The 17,892-nt window shown below is 67.9% G+C and overlaps 1 protein-coding gene across 7 annotated transcripts; it reads left to right on the plus strand.

The window, feature by feature from the left end:
* The first annotated feature begins 328 nt into the window (after positions 1-328).
* On the plus strand, positions 329-17,617 carry ANO7 (anoctamin 7). Of its 7 annotated transcripts, none has more exons than XM_072797046.1 (24): positions 329-505; positions 1,333-1,444; positions 2,342-2,399; positions 5,994-6,133; positions 6,767-6,874; positions 7,181-7,317; positions 7,988-8,045; positions 8,476-8,586; positions 8,689-8,854; positions 9,824-9,914; positions 10,524-10,620; positions 10,681-10,824; positions 10,895-11,032; positions 11,213-11,311; positions 11,388-11,490; positions 11,627-11,738; positions 11,852-11,906; positions 13,005-13,102; positions 13,349-13,488; positions 13,868-14,073; positions 14,152-14,294; positions 16,176-16,266; positions 16,541-16,660; positions 17,345-17,617. In XM_072797046.1, exons 1-24 carry the CDS (start codon positions 468-470, stop codon positions 17,375-17,377), a joined length of 2,598 nt encoding a protein of 865 aa, XP_072653147.1. In that variant the 5' UTR covers positions 329-467; the 3' UTR covers positions 17,378-17,617. The 7 variants fall into 7 exon arrangements, 6 of the variants coding, with proteins under 6 accessions (XP_072653147.1, XP_072653145.1, XP_072653146.1 ...); XM_072797044.1 differs by lacking the exon at positions 17,345-17,617 and adding an exon at positions 16,763-17,253; XM_072797045.1 differs by lacking the exon at positions 17,345-17,617 and adding an exon at positions 16,763-17,253 and having other exon boundaries at positions 8,758-8,854.
* Positions 17,618-17,892: the final 275 nt, after the last annotated feature.

The following is a 17,892-nucleotide window of genomic DNA, read 5'->3' on the forward strand; positions in this document are numbered from 1 at the left end:
ACACAGAGAGAGGCAGAGACACAGGCAGAGGGAGAAGCAGGCTCCATGTAGGGAGCCCGACGCGGGACTCGATCCCGGGACCCCAAGGTCTTGACCTGAGCCAAAGGCGCACGTTCCTGGGAGGGGTGCGACTGCGAGTTTCCACAAGCACAAGAGCACAGGCCCAGGCCCGGGAGGGCACGGACCCCCCTAGGTAGACCTGCCGGCCGACGGGGCCCTGACGTCCGGGCCAATGCGGGGCGAGGTGCGGGCGTCCTGCCTGGGGAGGGCCGCGTAGGCCGCCCATTTGCACACGCAGCCCCACACCCTCTTCTCAAACAAAGGCAGGTCCTGCTCCCGGAGCTGGGGAGCCCCGGGCCGGGCAGCCAGCTCTGCGGGGCCCATCCTGCCCATTGGCCTCCAGGTCTCTGCCTGCGGGTCTGGCCCCGACCCGCCGCCCACAGCAGCCTCGTCCTGGAAGGACGCCCATGACCTCAGAGGCCCCTTCCAGAAGCCGCCGCGCCAGGTGGGAACCTGGTCCACAGCAAGGGCCGCAGCGGGGCGGGGTGGGGGCGGCCGGGGAGCACCCAGGCCTCCAGATGCCCTCTGCTGTGGGTGGAGGCTCCAGGTTCACCCAGGGGCCTGGCCGTGGTGGTCAGCGGGGGGAGGCTGGGGGCTGGTGTGGCTTGGGGGGCACCCCGGATCCCAGGGAGCGTCGGCTTTCCTGCCCGTGCAGTGGGCCCCGCGGGGCAGGTCGCCTGCGAGGCCTCCAGACTCCTGAGCCGCGTCCCCAGGGAGGCGCCGGAGCCGCTCAGGAAGCCCTGGCTCTGGACCGCCCCGAACCTGAGCCTCAGCTCGCTGGGCCCGCCTGGGCTGTCCCCGCACCCCGCTGTGGCACCTCCCGGGGACGCCGCCCGCGCCCCGTTGGCCGTGCTGTGGCAGATGGCCGCCCCCCCAGGTGGCCCCGCTGGGCCACAGGGCTCCCCTCGCTCTCCCCACTCTGCCCACCTGTCCACACAGGGGACCCAGAGGCCAGGTGGGGGGACGCGGGGCCGGGCTGGCCGGCCTCCCCGATGGGAGGGGAGCAGGGAGGAGGGGTCTCTGAGCCCCACAGGGCTGAGAGGGAGACAGGCCCACCCTAGACAGGTGGACACATAGCAGCGAGCCTCGCAGGCCGCCCTGTCGTTGGTCTGCTCCTGGAGCTGGAGGCCCACCCGGGGACCCTCCTGGACGACCAGGGGGCAGCTCAGCCCGGCACAGGCCCGGCTGCTGCTCCAGCCCGCGCCCTCCCAAGGCGGGGACCCCGTCTCGCGAGCCCACCGTGCCCCACGGTCTCCCCACGGTGCCGTGCAGGAGTGGGATGCTGCGGAGGCAGGTCCCGGAGGAGGACAGTACCATCCTGATCGACGTGGCCCCCGGGGCCGAGAATGGGGACTCGTACGGGAGCACAGCCCGCACCTCAGAGGTAAAGCTCAGCCCCTCACGCCCCGCCCCGGGACCCAGGCCACAGGACGCTCTCCACCTGGGGGGGCCTGAGCCCCAGCCCCTGCCCCCCGATTACACTCAAGGACGCCAAGGCAAAGGCCCGGACGGGCCCCCAGACTGTGGACTCCCAGCCCCTGGCCACGGTGTCCGGCCTCCTGCGCCCTCCAGCTGCCCCAGTGACAGGAAGGGGGAGGCTCCAGGGTCCCCCCAGCTCGCCGGCCCTGGGGACGTGCAGACAGCCCCAGGGACGGGCTCGGAGGGGCCGGGCGCAGGGAAGCTACAGGGACGCATATGGTGTCCTGAAGTGGACAAACAGACATGTCCCTGCGATGCACGGAGCCTCCCCTGTCTGTCCTGACGCGTGGAAGTGGGGGGGGCAACGCCCGACGGCCCCACCCCAGAGGAGGGATGGGGACGTCGGCCACGTCCACGGGGTTACCCGAGAACAGGGGTTACCAGGTGCTTGGGCTCGGCAGTGACCCCAGAGGAGCCAGGGTGCCTGGAGGGTCAGGCCGGGCGGGTCAGGGTCGGGGGGCAGGCGCTCCCTGGGGCCACTGAGGCTGGAAGCCTTTCCTTGAGGTCTCTGGTCTCCTGGACCTTCTAGAAACGTGAAAAGATCCCCCCAGGCGCCGGCACTGCCTCGGGCCACGCAGAGAGCCCCTTGGGGCGCCTGGCTCCCTCCGCCAGGCCCTCAGCGCTGGGCGCCCCCGCCCCTGCCCACGGTGGGCGTGGCTGGAGGCTGGAGGGGGGGACCGGCCTGGCGGCGCCCGCACCCTGAGGCTGTGCTCTCCGCTCGCCCTCCCGTGTCCGGGTCCGGGGTGGGGGCCGAGCGGGGCCGCCGGGGCAGGAGGCCACCTTCCTCTTCCTTTCCTTCCAGCGCAGTGGAGGCCAGGAGGCGGCCGGCCGGGTGGGGAGTCCTTCCGAGCCCCAGATCGGTGAGCCCCGCCCGCGCCTGGCAGCCCCGGGGGTGGGGACACGGGTGGGAGCCCGCACGGCCGCCAGCTGTGCCGGGCGCGGCCAGGCGGGGCGGGGGCGGGGCCCCCGCCTGTCTGAGGACCGCCCGGAGCCCAGCGCCCCCCGAGCAGAGCCCCTCGCCTCGCGGCCGTCAGGACAGCTACCGTTCAAAATAATAAAATAAAACGTAGCAAGTGTCGCCCAAGAACTGAGGAAACTGGAACACACCCCCCCCCCCCCCCCGCCCCTGTCGCCGTGTCCCTGGGCGCGCCGGCTGCCGTGGCCGCTCCCGTCCAGGCTCCTGGGAATAATGCGGCAGCAGGAGTGTTCACGCCCGAGCTCGTGGGGCCGCGTGTGTCCTCGGGCCCGTGGACTATGGGACGGCAGGTCCATGGCAACTCGGTGTGGGACACTTGAGGTGCCGCCAGACTGTTTCCCGGGGTGCCTGGACCAGGTCATAGGGCCCGGCGACGTCTGGGCGGCCCCCAGCGCTCCCACTGCCTGGCGTCCAGGTGACGCCGTGGGGACGCGGCGGCAGCTCGCCCTGTTTGCTGGCATCCCCCAGGGCGGCTGAGAGCCGGCGTCCTTTCCCGGGCATGTCGGCCACTTGTCCGTCTTCCGGAGAAAAAGCTCTACTCGCCAGCCTTGCCCGCGTTTTACAGTGGGCCACCGTCTCCCTAACGCGGAGCTGAAAAAGTTCTTTCCGTCTGTTGGAGAAGGTTCCTTGTTAGACGCTCGGTCTGCTGCTATCCCCTCCCACCCTCTGGGTTACTTTCCACTCTCTTGGTGGCGCTTTAGAAGCACGTAGGTTTGGGATTCTGATGAGGCCCCTCCGTCTTCTCCCTTCCTGCTAGGCCTCCGCGTCATGTCTAAGGCCCCGTCGCCTAAACCAGGTCTTGAGGACGTACAATGATTTCCTCCTAAGAGCTTCATCATTCTGGTTCTCGGGTCTATGATCTTCATCTCAGGATCATAGCTCCACTTTGCGTTAGTTTTGGTGTGTGGTGTGAGGCAGGGGTCCAAGTCTATTCTCTGCAATCTGGGTACCCACTTGTTCCAGCGCCGTTGGCTGAGAACACTGCTTTTCTCCTATTGAATTGCGGCGGCCCCTTGGTAAAAATAAATAAATAAATATAAGGTTAGCCCTAAACATACGGGTTTATTTTCAGAATCTCAAATACATCTCATCGGTCTGTGTGTCTGTCCTTCCAGCAGCGCCACACTGTCCTGGTGGTTCTAGCTCCATAGTAAGTTCCAAAGTCAACAAGTGTGTGTCCTGGAAGTTTGTTCCTTTTTCCAACAGTGTTTTTATTCGTTCTGGGTCTCCTGTATTCCCGGATGAATTTTAGACTTGTCGTTTCCTGGGGAGGAAAAAAAAAAAAGAAAAAAGAAAAAGCAAGCCAGCTGGGATTTTGACAGAGATTATATTGAATCTGTAGAGTGATCTGGGGAGCAATGCTGTCATAATATTAATCTTCTGATTCATGCACATGGGATATCTTTGCATTTATTTAGCTCCTCGACTTATTCTCACAGTGTTTGGTGGTTTTCAAAGTATACGTCTTGCACAGTTTTTGTTAAATCTGCTTTTTTAGAAAAGATTTTATTTATTTATTCATGAGAGACAGGCACAGAGAGAGGGGCAGAGACACAGGCAGAGGGAGAAGCAGGCTCCCTGCGGGGAGCCCGACGCGGGACTCGGTCCCGGGACCCCGGGGTCACGCCCTGAGCCCAAGGCAGACGCCCAACCGCTGAGCCCCCGGGCTGCCCTGTTAAATCTGCTTGTAAATAGTTCCTCTGTGCCGCTGTTATACACAGAAGTGGTTTTCCTCGTTTCCTGTCAAGCTCGTGCCTCAATACCGTAATAGAAACCCGATGGATTTCCGTAGGTTGATCTTGTATCCGGCAACTTCGCCAAACCTGTTACTACTTCCCATAGTTTTGTAGTGAATTCCTTTGGGTTTTCTAGATACAAGATCGTTTCATCTGTAACTAGAAATAGCCTCACTTTTATATTTACCCGTTTATTTGGAGGTGTGTTCACTTCTTGCCCGTCCACCCGTCCGTCTGGCCAACCTTCTGCAGACCAACGAGCAGAACAGGTGTCCTGGGACTGATCTCTCCGACTCTGATTGTTCCAGAATGCCTTCATTTGCCTCCGTTTCCAAAGAGCATTTCCACGGGAAAGGGAATTCTACCTGGCGGCGTTTCTCCCTCGGCTCTGTAACGATGCCGTCCCATCGTCTTTCTGGCTCCCGTGGTTTCTGCTGAGAAATCCAGTGGATGAATCACTGTCGTTCCCCTGAACCACGATGTGTTCCCTTTTCCTTTCCTGCTCTTAAGGATTGATCTTTAGTTTACAGCAGAGACGGGCTGCATCTTGACTCCCGGTGCTGTTGCTTTACCCTGTTTGGAGGTCCCTGAGCTCCTTGAACCTTTGGAGTGATTCCTTTGATCAGATTTTGAAGTTCTTTTCTTTTTTTTTTTTTTTAAGATTTTATTTATTTATTCCTGAGAGAGAGAGAGAGAGGCAGAGCCCCAGGCAGAGGGAGAAGCAGCTCCCTGCAGGGAGCCCGACGCGGGACTCCATCCCAGGACTCGGGGTCACGACCTGGGCCAAAGGCAGACGCTCAACTGCTGAGCCCCCCGGGTGTCCCAGATTTGGAAGTTCTTGACCATATTTCTTCAAAGATTGCTTCCTTCCTCCTCGCTCTTGAGTCTGGATGTTTCCCCCAGGCCTGTCCTTAAGTCTGGCAGTGCTGTGTCCACCTGTCCGAGGAGGTCGGGAGCCCAGGTGCTGTTTCGCTGCCTTCGTGCGTCCATTTGGTTCCTTCTCAGACATTCTAATTCTCGCTCCAAGTATTCTGTTAACCATTTGCCCACCCTTGACTCCTTTTCCTAACCTGCCCACGGTTCTTACGTTCTGAGAGCGCCTCCATACGGGTCACCTCCGAGCCTGTTTCTGCGGATGTTGTCAACTCTGTACGGGGCTGTGTCCTGCTGTATGGACCTGCCGCTGCTTGGTTGCGGGTGTCAGAGCAGGTGCCTTCCCTCCTCCCAGGGGTGACCTGAGGCTCAGCGGGAAAGCCCGGGCCGCGGCCAGCTGTCCCCTTGTCTGCCTGCCGGGGCTCCGGCACCTGCCTGCTCTGGCATCGCCGTGCGACAGCCGCTTGGGAGCCACAAAGACCCAGGTCCTTGCCCACAGGCCACGGCTCTGTCCTCTGCATGCAATGCCCCCGAGGCCCAGGAGCCCCATTCTCACCTCCGCTCCCCCCAGCGATGCCTCCCGGCCCCCCCTTAGAACACCCGCCCCCGGGGAGAGCTGTCACCCACCTGAAGAGCGGGGGCTTCCCGCGGCGTGCAGCAGGGTCCTTGGAGCCCCCGTGGGCTCGGGACTGACCTCCTGCAGCCTGTGCCCCTGAGGCCTCCCAGCCCCGAGCAGCACGGAACAGGGGCCGCGGTCGGGAGCACGGAGGAGCGGTCCCGGGTCCGAGGGCTCGGCCCCTCCTTCCCACGGAGGCTCCAGGTTCCCGCCGGGACACCCGCCCTGACCTGTCGCCGCTGGTTCCCCGCAGACTTCGTCCTCGTTTGGGAGGAAGACCTGAGGCTGGGCCGGCCGCCGGACAGCGCGCCCCGGGACAAGGCGGCCACGCACGCGGCCTGGAGGGACACCTTCCTGGAGAACCTCCGCGCAGCCGGGCTACACGTGGACCAGGTACTCGCTCAGGAACCCGTGAGCTTCCCGCCGAGGCCACGGGCGTGGGGGCCGGAGCCCTGGGACGAGCTGGGTGCCAACGTCCTGCTGGGCGCCCTGCCGCATGGTGGGCTCCCCGAGGCCGTGGGCCCGCTGACCCCAGGCCGGGCCCCGACCCCCAGCTGGCCCAGAGCCAGAGCCCTCAGACCCACCTGAAAACTCCGAGGACCCTCCCGTCTGCGTAGGTGCAGCTACGCGTGGGCCTCGTGTGGCTCCGGCCTGCGGGCTTGGGGACAGTGAACCCACTGAGCGCACGCCCCGCCGCGGCGGGGGAGGCCTGGCCACCCGGGGACACGACGGGACCCCGCCGCCCTCACGTCACCTGGTCCCCGGGGCGGGTTGGTGGCCACACCGTCGTGTCCCGTCCACAGACCACACGGCGGCCTGACCGCCCGCTTCAGGCGGGGCGGCCGGGCTCCAGCTGCGGCCTTTGGGGTCACACGGGTCCCGCAGGGCGCGGCTGCCGCAACCCCGGCGTCCCCTGTCGGGCCGAGCACTGAGCGGCCTTCGGAGCCGCCCCCGTGGCCGCAGAGGCAGGTGCCTTCCCGGGAGTGAGGGGCCCCCCGCCCGGCCTCACGGACCCCGTCCCCGCAGCGCCACGTCCGCAACGCCTCGAGCGCCGTGCACTACGTCCTGCTCAGCGCGCCCTGGGCCGTGCTCTGCTACCACGCGGAGGACCTGCGCCTCAAGCTGCCCCTGCAGGTGCCGGGGGCTCGGGGCGGAGTGGGGCCCACGGCCCAGGCCACTTGCGTTCGGGCACGTCCCCGTTCCGGCCGCCCACGCCCTGGGGCTCCCACGCTGTGTCCTCGGGGCCTCCCCCGCCCGCCGGTGCCCCAGGAAGCCTTGTTGGGCCAACGGAGGAGCAGCCCGAGCCTGGGGGACACGCGGGGAGCACATCCCAGGCCCCAGAGAGGGGCAGGCCGGGCCTGGTGGGGGCCTGCGGGCCGGGGGGCGGGGCTCCCCGTGCTCAGGGCCCCGCAGAGTGGGAGCCGTGCCCGGGCCTTGCAGGAGCTGCCCAACCAGGCCTCCCACTGGTCAGCGAGGCTGCTGGCGAGGCTGGGCATCCCCAACGTCCTGCAGGAGGACGTGCCCGACGTGCCGCCCGAGTACTACACCTGCGAGTTCAAGGTCAGCAAGCTGTCCAGGTGAGCGCGGCCTGGGAGCCCCTCGGGACAGGGCGGCTGAATGTGGGCACGAGCAGCTTGAGGACCAGACGAGGGAAAGCGTGGGGGCCTGGCTCCCCCGCCCCAGAGCGTCCCCTGGGCACATGCACATCCCCCACACGGGGGGACACCAGCCTGTCCCCGCTCGGCTCCGGGTCGGCGGTGGGTGGCAGGGCCCTGCTTGTCACAGCCCTCGGGCCCCGGCACCCCACTCCTGACGTGGAAACGGGGGGCACACGGGCTCCCGGAGGCGACTCGGCCACTCCCAGCCTGTGGACAAGGCCAGCGGGGGGAACAGTGGCAGCGGCCAGCGCTGGGGGCCCCCTCGCCGCTACACGGATGACACCCGCCCCCACCGTGGACTTCCCAAGGCTCCGGGCCCCCGGGAGGCCCCTGGGTCGGCCGACCCCACGGCCACAGCAGACACGACTGACGGCCACGGATCCCGCGCTCGGAGCCTCAGACAGCGCTGCCCCCACCGCCCTGCCCTCGCCAGCCCTGGGGTGGGGGTGTCACGCCGGCTGGACAAGCCGCTGTGACCTCCAGCCCCAGAACCCCTCGCAGCCAGGACGGGGCGTCCGTGCATGGGATGGGCCGTGTGCACCCCTGTGCTCCTGCGCCGGCCTGAGCTCCGCACCTTCCACACCCGCAGGTACCTCGGGAGCGACAACCCAGACACCTTCTTCAGCAGCACCGACAGGCACCAGATCGTGAGTGGGGTCCGGGTGCCAAGGGCCTGCGGCCGGGGCCGGGAGGTGCCCCCCAGCTCACTGCGGCATAGGGCCCGGCCCAGCGTCCCCCAGGACCCCCAGGCCCCAGGCCGCTGCTGCAGGGCCCCCCGAGGACAGGCCCGCCCAGGGTCCCCTGCTGATCGCCGACGGGCACGGGGCCTCGGGGGCTGCCAGGCAAGGTCCACCCTGACACGGTGCCCATGAGGGGCCGGCTCCCCCCGCGCACGGCCAGGGCCTGGTCAGACCCACGCCTGACCCCGCGAATCCAGGGACTCTGGCCACGGTGTCTGCAGCTATAGAGTGGGACCGCGGGGCCGTGGTGCGCGTAGGCCGGGGGACGGGGGACCTGGGCCCGCAGGCGGCGGCCACAGGCCTCACGGGGCAGGTAACCGGGCCGTTCCCACCCCAGCTGTTCGCCATCCTGGCCAAGACCCCGTATGGCCACGAGAAGAAAGGCGTGATCGGGATCGACCAGCTGCTGGCGGACGGGGTCTTCAGCGCCGCCTTCCCCCTGCACGACGTGAGCGCGGGGCGTTGGCTGTGGGGCGGGGGCTCCGGCCCGGTCGGGGAGGGTGCGGGCCCCCTGCCCAGGCCCCGTGCCAAGGCCGCCTCCCGCCCGCAGGGCCCGTTCAGGCCACCCCCGGGGTTCCCGCAGGCTGCGGGCCTTGGGCGCAGGCAGCTCCTGTTCCAGTACTGGGCTCGCTGGCGCAAGTGGAGCAAGTACCAGCCCCTGGAGCACGTGCGCGGGTACTTCGGGGAGAAGGTGGCCCTGTACTTCGCCTGGCTCGGTGAGCCTGCCCCGCCGCCCGGGCCCCGCGCCCCACCTCGGGCTCCCGGCCACGCAGCCCGCTGACACCCTGGGAAAGTGCTCCCGGCTCCCCGGCCTGCCCCTGCAGCCCCTGACAGCCCCCAGCCCTACCCGGGGTCTTCTGGGGACCCCTGCTGCAGCCCCCGGCGTCCGCGGCCCAGCAGACACGGCCCACGGGGCCCGAGCCGCTGCACGAAGCCGCCGGGCCCAGGCCAGCCACCTGCCGCCCCACAGGCGGCCTCGCGGACCTTCCGCTCCCCGCACAGGCCAGCGCCCCCCACCCCCTCCTGCGCCCCAGTCCTTTCCCCTCCCCAGATGCGGCACGTGTGCCCTCGGCTCCTTCATGGGGCACGGCAGCCAGGGTGACGCGCGAGGAGAGGTGGCCACGGCCACCGCGAGCCGGGACAGGGCTGGGGCGACGTGCGGGGGGCAGGAGGTGCGTGGCCTGGGCCCACGGGCCGAGGCAGAGCGGAGTGAGGGCCCCGGGCTCCTCCCGGGCAGCAGCAGGGCCCGGATGGCCAAGGCGGGCCGGGGGGCGCAGAGGGCACGGGGCAGGGGCACCTGTAACGCAGGTCACTGGCAGCTGCGGGGAGGCCAGAGGTGGCGCAGCGGGCCGGCGTCGGGGCTGCCCCCGGAGGCAGTGGGGGGCCGGCCTGAGGGCCTGGGGTACCCAGGGGCCCTGGCCAGGGAAGCATCCGGCACGGATCGCTGTCTGTGTCCGAGGTCGCAGCAGGCTGTGCCCCCGGGGACGGGACCCTTCCCGGCAAGGCCGCTGGAGGCGGAGGGACCTGGGGCAGGCGGTCCCGGAGGTGGGGGCGGGGGTCTGTGCCCCGTGGGTGCCCGGGCCCGGCGTGGTTGTGCAGCCCCACCCGGTGCTTCGCCCTGCGCAGGGTACACGGGCCCCCAGGGCGGCTGGTCCCTGACGGCCAAGCTCGTGTCGCCCCTGCAGGCTTCTACACGGCCTGGCTCCTGCCGGCGGCCGCCGTGGGCACGCTGGTGTTCCTGGTGGGCTGCTGCATGGTGTCCTCGGACACACCCACGTGAGTGTCCCCTCGGCTCCCGGACTCGCCCCGAGTCTCCTGAGGTGGCCGTGCGGGTGGGGGGCCCCTTGGCCAGCTGCGCAGAGCTGGGGACGCACGTGAGCACCGGGGACATGCCTGCCCCCCTGCAGACGCGGCCGGAGGGCGACGGGTGGGCGGGGCTGCTGGGCTCCTCTTGCGGGCACGCGCCCTTGCTCCTCGTCGTTGTACGCGTTTCTCAAAAGCAGACGGCCTTGGGTTCACTTCAAGAAGTTAACTCACAAATTACTATTAATATAATCATAATTATTATATTATTATATATATTTAAATACTTTATTTACTTATTCATGAGAGACACAGAGAGGCAGAGACGCGGGCAGAGGGAGAAGCAGCTCCCTGCGGGGAGCCCGACGCGGGACTCGATCCCGGGACCCGGGGTCACGCCCGGAGCCGAAGGCAGGCGCTCACCCGCTGAGCCCCCGGGCGCCCCAGTTGTATATGTTTTAATACTACTTGTTAAAGAAATGCTGAGCCTGGCAAAGGCCGTGGTGGGAGGGCGGGGGCGAGGGCGAGGGCAGACCGATGCCCCCCGGCCCCGGCCCCCGCAAGCCGCCCTGCGCCCCGAAGGCAGGAGCTGTGCGGGAGCGCGGAGGACCTGCAGATGTGCCCGCGGTGCGCCGACTGCCCCTTCTGGCCGCTGTCCAGCGCCTGCGCCCTGGCCCAGGTCCGCCCCGCCCGCCCCGCCCGCCGCCCGAGCGCCCGCCTGAGCCCCGCGCCCCCGCAGGCCGGCCGCCTCTTCGACCACGGCGGCACCGTGTTCTTCAGCGCGTTCGTGGCGCTCTGGGCCGCGCTGCTGCTGGCGCACTGGAGGCGCTCGAGCGCCGCGCTGGCGCACCGCTGGGGCTGCTCCCACTACGAGGACCTCGAGGTGGGTCCCGGCGGCCGCCCCGCCCGGGCCGCGGGCCGCCGCGCAGGCCGCTCAACGCCGCCCCTTGCAGGAGAGGCCTCGGCCTCAGTTCGCCGCCTCGGCGCCCACGACGGCCCCGAACCCGGTCACGGGTGAGGACGAGCCCTACTTCCCGCGGCGGCTCCGCGTGCGCCGGGTGCTGGCCGGCTCCGTGCTGGTGGTGATGCTGGTGAGGGGCCCCTTGTCCTGGCCGCGCGGCGCCCCTGCGGCCGCCTGCTCCCCGGGCCCGGGCTGTGGGGCGCCGGGAGGGCTCCCGGGGTGCGGCCGGGGCTGGGACCCCGGGTGGCGGCCCCGGGAGAGACCGCGGGCGCGCGGCGGAGCGGGCCCGGCTCAGCGCGTGCCGCCCCAGGTGGCCGTGGTCGTCATGTGCCTGGTGTCCGTCATCCTGTGCCGCGGCATCCTGGCCGCCCTCGTGTCCAGGTCGAGCAGCGCCCCCGTCGCCAGCTGGGTGAGCGCCCCGCCCCGGCGCCGGGGGTGGCCCTGCCCTCCGCGCCCCGCCGCGCTCTGACCCGCCGACCCCCCAGGCCTCGCGCATCGCCAGCTTCACCGGGTCGCTGGTGAACCTGGTCTTCATCCTCGTCCTCTCCAAGATCTACGTGGCCCTGGCCCGCGTCCTGACGCGATGGGGTGAGCGGCCGCGTCTCCCACCCGGGCCCCCGCGCCTGGGGCCGCCCGCCCCCGCCGCCGCGTGCCCTGCTCTCCGGGCCCCTGCGCGCGGTCCTGGCGGGCGGCGGGGACCCTGAGGCCGCGCCCTGTGCCGCAGAAATGCACCGCACCCAGACCAAGTTCGAGGACGCCTTCACCCTCAAGGTGTTCATCTTCCAGTTCGTCAACTTCTACTCGTCGCCCATCTACGTGGCCTTCTTCAAGGGCAGGTGGGCGGGCTCCCCCGGGCTGCGCGCCCCGTGGGGGCACCGGATGCCGGCGGGGGCCGCGGGCACAGCCTCCCGCAGCGGCGCCTCCTGAGCCGCGGCGGCGTCTCCCCCAGGTTCGTGGGCTACCCCGGCAACTACCACACCTTGTTTGGGGTCCGCAACGAGGAGGTGAGCGCGTGGGGAGGCCGGTGGCCGCCGGCGGAGGGGGGACCCCGGGGGCGCCTGCCGAGCCGTCCTGCCTGGGTCACGAGCGGGTGTCCTGCGACACCCGTGTCGGCGTGGCTCCTGCCCCGGCTCCCCCCGGGGCCGCCCCCCGTGAACACACGCTGCCCCTAGAACCAACCGTGAACCCCACTGTAGGCCCCAAGTCTCCCACGGTGTGGGTCCCCCAGCTGATCCCAGAGAAACACTGGGGTGCCAGGTCCTGTCCCGGGCGTCCCCAGGAAGCGTGCAGCGGCGGGGAGGGGACACCAGTCACTGCCTTGTGCCCCCTGGACCTTGTGCGTCTGGGTCCCGGGGATGAAAGTCCAGCATGCGGGGGGCCCGGAACCGTCCCCAAGAGCTGCCACGCGGGCCTGGGATCATAGGTGGGGCCTCCCCAGGGTCCTCACTCGTCCCTCCTGGGGAGATGGCCTCCCTCCTTCCTCGGGTCTGGGCTGTGACCCCACGCAACGGCTGGCCTAAGGGGCGCCTCGGGGGGACACTGTCCTGTTTCCCACGAGACGGGAGGGGCTCCTCAGGTCGGGGCCGCGGCCAGGGCCGTGAGCGTGCGTGACGAGCTGTACCGGGGAGCGGCATTCAGCGGCCTCAAACTGGCTTCAGCACCAGAGGGGGCGTCACTGGGCCTCGTACTGAAACCGTCCGGGCCCTGTGGGCTCAGGTGCGGCTGGCTCCGGGTGCCCTGGCCGTGCTCAGGCCGGCCCCCACCTGGCCCCCACCCCCGGCTCAATGCCCCTGTGCGAGGCGGGTGGCCCCAGAGCCCCCAGCTCAGGTCACCGATTCCTGGGGCCTCTGTGCCCCTTGGAGCCACCGGCTGGGGTCAGCCCCGCATAGCCCCGTGCAGTCCCTAGAGGACGTCTGGGTGGCGTGGGCGGCACCCCGTCATCCCTACGCACGGCCCGGGGGCCGGGGACGTCGCGGAGAGGAAGGGAGGGTGTCGGCAGTCGTGTCTGGCAGCGGCTGGCAGCATGGCGGGGGCCACCGTCGCGGCGCGGGGCGGACACTGGGAGGCCCGTGCCCCCGAGCTCACCGCGGCCCGCTGCGCAGTGCGCGGCCGGGGGCTGCCTCGTGGAGCTGGCGCAGGAGCTCCTGGTCATCATGGTGGGCAAGCAGGTCGTCAACAACGTGCAGGAGGTCCTCGTCCCGTGAGTCGCCCCCCCGCACCCCCCCCCCCCGTGTCCCGCCCGGCGTGCAGCCCGCTCCGCCCGCTCGGCTCCCCGCACCTGCTTGGCCATTGCCCCCAAAGCCTCCGTGAGCAAGGCCGATTTCCGGGGTGCTGCCCCACCTCCTCGCGGCCCCAGGGCCTCCGCCTGCTGCCCTGGAGTCATGCGACGCCCCCGTCCCCCCTCCCCCCGCCGTTCCCTGTGGCCAAGGCCCCGTCCGTGTCCCAGGCAGCTGCAGGCCTGGTGGCACACGGCCCGGCTGCGCCGCGGGAGGAGGAGGCCCGGGCCTGCCGCGGACCGGGCCCCCTGGGAGGCCGACTACGAGCTGCTGCCCTGTGGGGACCTGTTCCAGGAGTACCTGGAAACGGGTAGGGGCCCCGGGTGACCTCGGCCTGGGCCCCCACCGCCTCCCTGGGGCGCCTGGGAAAGGGGGGCCGGGCAGGGGCAGCAGTGGGGACACCCACAGAGCCCACGGCCACTCATGGGGGGTGGTCTCCCGGGTCGGCTCGCTGCCCGCGCCCCGTGGAGCCCGCGCCCCGTTGGGGGGCACCCATGTCACGCGGGGCAAGCACCTCGGCCGGTTGGGTCCCTGCGGCTCCACGGGTGGGCTGGGGCCCTTGATGTCGGGCTGTGAGTTCCTGCCCCACGTTGGGTGCGGCTCCCACAGGAGGGGACGGGCCAGCCCGGGCGGCGGGGAGCCTGGGGGCGCGGGGTGGGGGCCTGCGGGTGACCACCCCGCCCCCCCAGTGCTGCAGTTCGGCTTCGTCACCATCTTCGTGGCCGCGTGCCCGCTGGCGCCGCTCTTCGCGCTGCTCAACAACTGGGTGGAGGTCCGCCTGGACGCGCGCAAGCTCGTGTGCCAGCAGCGGCGCCCGGTGGCCCAGCGCGCGCAGGACATCGGCATCTGGGCGCACATCCTGGCGGTCATCGCGCACCTGGCGGTGGTCAGCAACGTGAGTGCGCGGCCGGGGCCGGTGGGGGGGCGGGGGGCAGGGCCGGGGGTGCCCACGCTGACGCCGCCCGCCGCGCAGGCCTTCCTGCTGGCCTTCACCTCCGACTTCCTGCCGCGCACCTACTACCGCTGGACCCACGCCCACGACCTGCGCGGCTTCCTCAACTTCACGCTCGCGCATGCCCCGCCCGCCTTTGCCGCGGCGCACAACCGCACGTGCAGGTGGGGCTGGGGGGGTAGCTGGGTAGTTGGGGTGGGGGTACGCGGGTGTCAGAGGGGCGGGGAGCTCCAGGTCGGGTGGGGTGCGGAGGCGGGGCCGGCGGGTGGTGCACCTGCTGTTCCTGGCCTGGAGCCCAGCCAACCCCCCCCCGTCCCCCGTCTCCCGTCTCCCCAGCTCCGTACCCCCCTTCGCCCCCTCCTCCCCCCGAGGTAGAGAACCCGAAAAGCCCCTGGGATGCACATCTCGCGTTTGTCGAGTCTTCCCACCACCTGCCCAGTGGATTTTTGCTGTTGCACGTGACCTCGGGCCTGGGGTTCGAGGCCAGGCTCTCTGTGCTGAGGAGGTGAAGCCTCCTAATCTTTGTCCGACTTTCCCCCCTTCCTTTCCGAGACAGAGGGGAAGCGAGAATCTTCCCAGGACCGGGGTTCCCGGTTTCTTCGGGTACTTGTCGCCTCTTGCTTTACGGATCCTGAGGTTCTTCGTTGCAAATAAGGTCACTCGTGCTCCCCTGCTAGTGGATGCTTACTCTTCCCCCTCATTTGATTCTCCTTTTATTCCTCGCCTGCTTTCTGGTGGACGCGCGGAAGCGTTCTCTTCCGTCTTTACGCGCCTTTGGAGCTGAGGTGCCCGGACAGTTCCAGCCTTCGCTCCTAAGCAAACTTCCCTTGCAAAGACCGTAGGAATCCATCGTCTCCCTTCCCTGCGTCGCGAGGACGTCCACACGCTGCTGCCCGCCGAGCACCCATCACTCCATCTTACTATAGTTACACGATGTCTTAGTTTCGCTATTAAAACATGAAAACAATTTTAGTCATTTGTTGGTCACGTCGACTTGGCAGGTTCCAGTGGCCTCTGCGGCACTGCCTCCCATCTGAGCTCATTTCCACTCTGGCTGAAGCGTATCCCTGAATAGCACCTGCAGGCACGGTGTGTGGGCGGCAACCCCTGAGCTCTGCTGGGTTTTATGTCGGCAAGTCTTTGTCCCTCAGAGAGCAGGTGCACAATCCTAGGCTGGGGCTGGGTTGTTTTCCCTCAGCCCTTTGGGACTGCTACTGTCCCGTGACCTGACTTTTCCTGCAGGAAGCACTGGTAGCACGGAAAAGTTCCTTCCTCCCTTTCCCTGACTTCCGTTACTAACACGGGTGTGTCATGGTAAAGTCTATTTAAAAGCTTCTCACTAAAAAAAAAAAAAAAGTTTCTCACTGACCCAGTATAGGCCTTTTACCTCAGAGGGTGAGGTCTTTCTCTCATTCTGAAAACCTCTCCATTTTTTTCGGACGGAGCAGAGTTCTCTACCCTTTGTTCTGCTGCGAGCCCTGCGACCTCGGAGCACCTGTTTTCCCTCCGTGGCTCTCGAGGGCCCTGTTAGTACATCTCCTGGCTCTGTCGCGCACTCGGCGTGGTTTCTCAGGGTCCTCTGGGTTCCCGCAGTCTCTCTTCTGTTGTGTCTGGTTTAGCCACTTCAATCTGTGACAGTCACGGGCGGGTTTTTCCTCAGTCAGTTTAATATTCAAGATTTTCTGACAAAGTTGGGCCTGGCCCTGCGCTCCACGGGGCGCACAGCAGGTTAAGTTTATGTCACAAAACAGTGTTGCAACTTCTCCGAAACACGAGAAGCTGTCAGAGGATGGCGAGAGGACAAGTCGGAACTAAGGAGCAAAACTGGGTCTGCCTCTATCCGGCTGGGGGGGGAGCCGTGCTGGGCAGGCGGCTCGACCCCTGGGTGTTCCGTGGGCGGCATCACCCGCAGCAGCACCTGCTGCATCGTCACACCCGCCGGCTGACAGGATGGTTGCGGCCGCGGGCACAGTTGAGGCTTAGGCGGTGGGACAGTCCAGCCCACCGTCCCCCTCGCTGGCCTCACTGCTCCTGGTCTCCTGCAGGTACCAGGCGTTCAGGGAAGATGATGGACAGTATTCCCCGACCTACTGGAATCTTCTGGCCATCCGCCTGGCCTTTGTCATCGTGTTTGAGGTTGGCCAAGCTCCCGGTCCCCCCAGTGGGCTTCGCCGCTGCCTCCCGCCCCGGGATGCCCTCCTCACCCACGGCGCCACCCCCCGCCGGTCCCTGCGACCTGCCCCGGGCGCTGGTGTCCCGGGGCACGAGGGGGCCGCAGAGCCTGGGGCGGGGGTCTGAGCCGTGGCTTCCGCCCTCCCACCGTTTCCCCTGCTGCTCCCCCAGCCCTGGCCCTCGGGCCCAGGTCTGACGAGGGGTGGGCGCCCTCCCACGCTCCGTGTCCTGCTCCCAGCACGTGGTGTTCTCCATCGGCCGGCTCCTCGACCTCCTGGTCCCCGACATCCCCGAGTCCGTGGAGGTCAAAGTGAAGCGGGAGTACTACCTGGCCAAGCAGGCGCTGGCTGAGAATGGGGTGAGCCCCCGCCCCCATCTTCCCTCGCCCAGCAGTGGCTCGCGTCGGGTCCGGCGCTCTGCCTCGGCACGTGACTCCCCCCGCACCCCTCCCCGGAGACAGGCTCTCTCTGGAGCAGACGGAGCGAAGGACGGCTACTTCCCGGGCTCGGAGAGCAGTCTGGGCCCGCAGCCCCCAGCGCCAGGAGTCGGCCCGGCCCCCCCAGCCCCTTCCCTCTGAGGTCACCGGGTCACCTCAATTTGGCAGTCCCACCTGGAGCAGGGACTCTAAGGCCCCAAAGACCTCGGAGGCTCACTGGCCCTTCTCAGCCCAGAGCGCTGCGCCCTCGGTGACCCTGGGCCTCTGCTCACGCACCTGCCTCCCCAGGCCAGCTGGCTGCACCAACGCCGGAGCTGCCCCTGCCGCCTCCCTCCCAGCCCCTTGCCTCTTGCTCCCAGGGCACTGATCCGTCTCCCACATGCAACTGGAGAATCACATGAGACGGGAACTATCTGTGGATCCCCAGTTACCCCCCCAGAGCATGTTGAGGACGCCCTGGTCCCACAGGACCAAGACAAGACGTGTCGCGCGATAAAATGAGTTCTAGCACGCTATATCCGATTCCGGGTTTTATTTTAGAATTTATAAAATTCCAGTGTCATCCATATTCATAAGCCTTTACACACGTTTGCATATAATCTCCAGATTCCAAAGTTAAGGCCAAGGGACGGATCATAGCTATGGACACACGTGGTACGGAAGACATTCGACAAAGGAAATGGACACACGCAGGGCCCACCCTGCCCGGGGCCCACCAGCAGCAGGAGCGGCTGCGGGAGGCCAGGCCGGCACAGGGTCACCAAGCGGCCTTTAGTAACAACCCCCGAAGACAGAGCACACAAGATCCCAAATACAGTTCGCGGAAGGGGCGTGGTTCGCATCTACGGACATTTAGCAATAAATGCAGATGTGCAAAAACCTGTTGTGAAAATGTAAAATTTACCTTTGGGGAAGGGTGGGGGTGGGGGCCGCGGAAGGCCGCCGTAGAAAAGAGGGGTCTGGGTAGACGCCGGGGGAGCGGGGGGCCGGCGGAGGGGAGCAGGACGGCCCCCGGGGAGGCTGCGAACCCCGCGCAGGCGGAGGCGGTGCCCTTTCCCCAGCAGGCTCCTGCGAGCCGGAGGAGTGCTCCGGGGAAGAGCCCGCAGCGCCCGCCCTGCTCCCCCCTCCACGCCCCCCCCCCAACCCCGGGGCTG

The sequence above is a fragment of the Canis lupus genome, chromosome 24 (assembly GCF_048164855.1).
Source record: "Canis lupus baileyi chromosome 24, mCanLup2.hap1, whole genome shotgun sequence".
NCBI lineage: Eukaryota > Metazoa > Chordata > Mammalia > Carnivora > Canidae > Canis > Canis lupus.

Coding starts and splice junctions, on each gene's coding strand:
- ANO7 (XM_072797044.1), top strand. CDS start 468: ATGACCTCAGAGGCCCCTTCCAGAAGCCGCCGCGCCAG. Junction 10,825..10,894: donor CCCACTACGAGGACCTCGAG/GTGGGTCCCGGC, acceptor CGCCCCTTGCAG/GAGAGGCCTCGGCCTCAGTT. Junction 16,661..16,762: donor AGGCGCTGGCTGAGAATGGG/GTGAGCCCCCGC, acceptor CCCCGGAGACAG/GCTCTCTCTGGAGCAGACGG.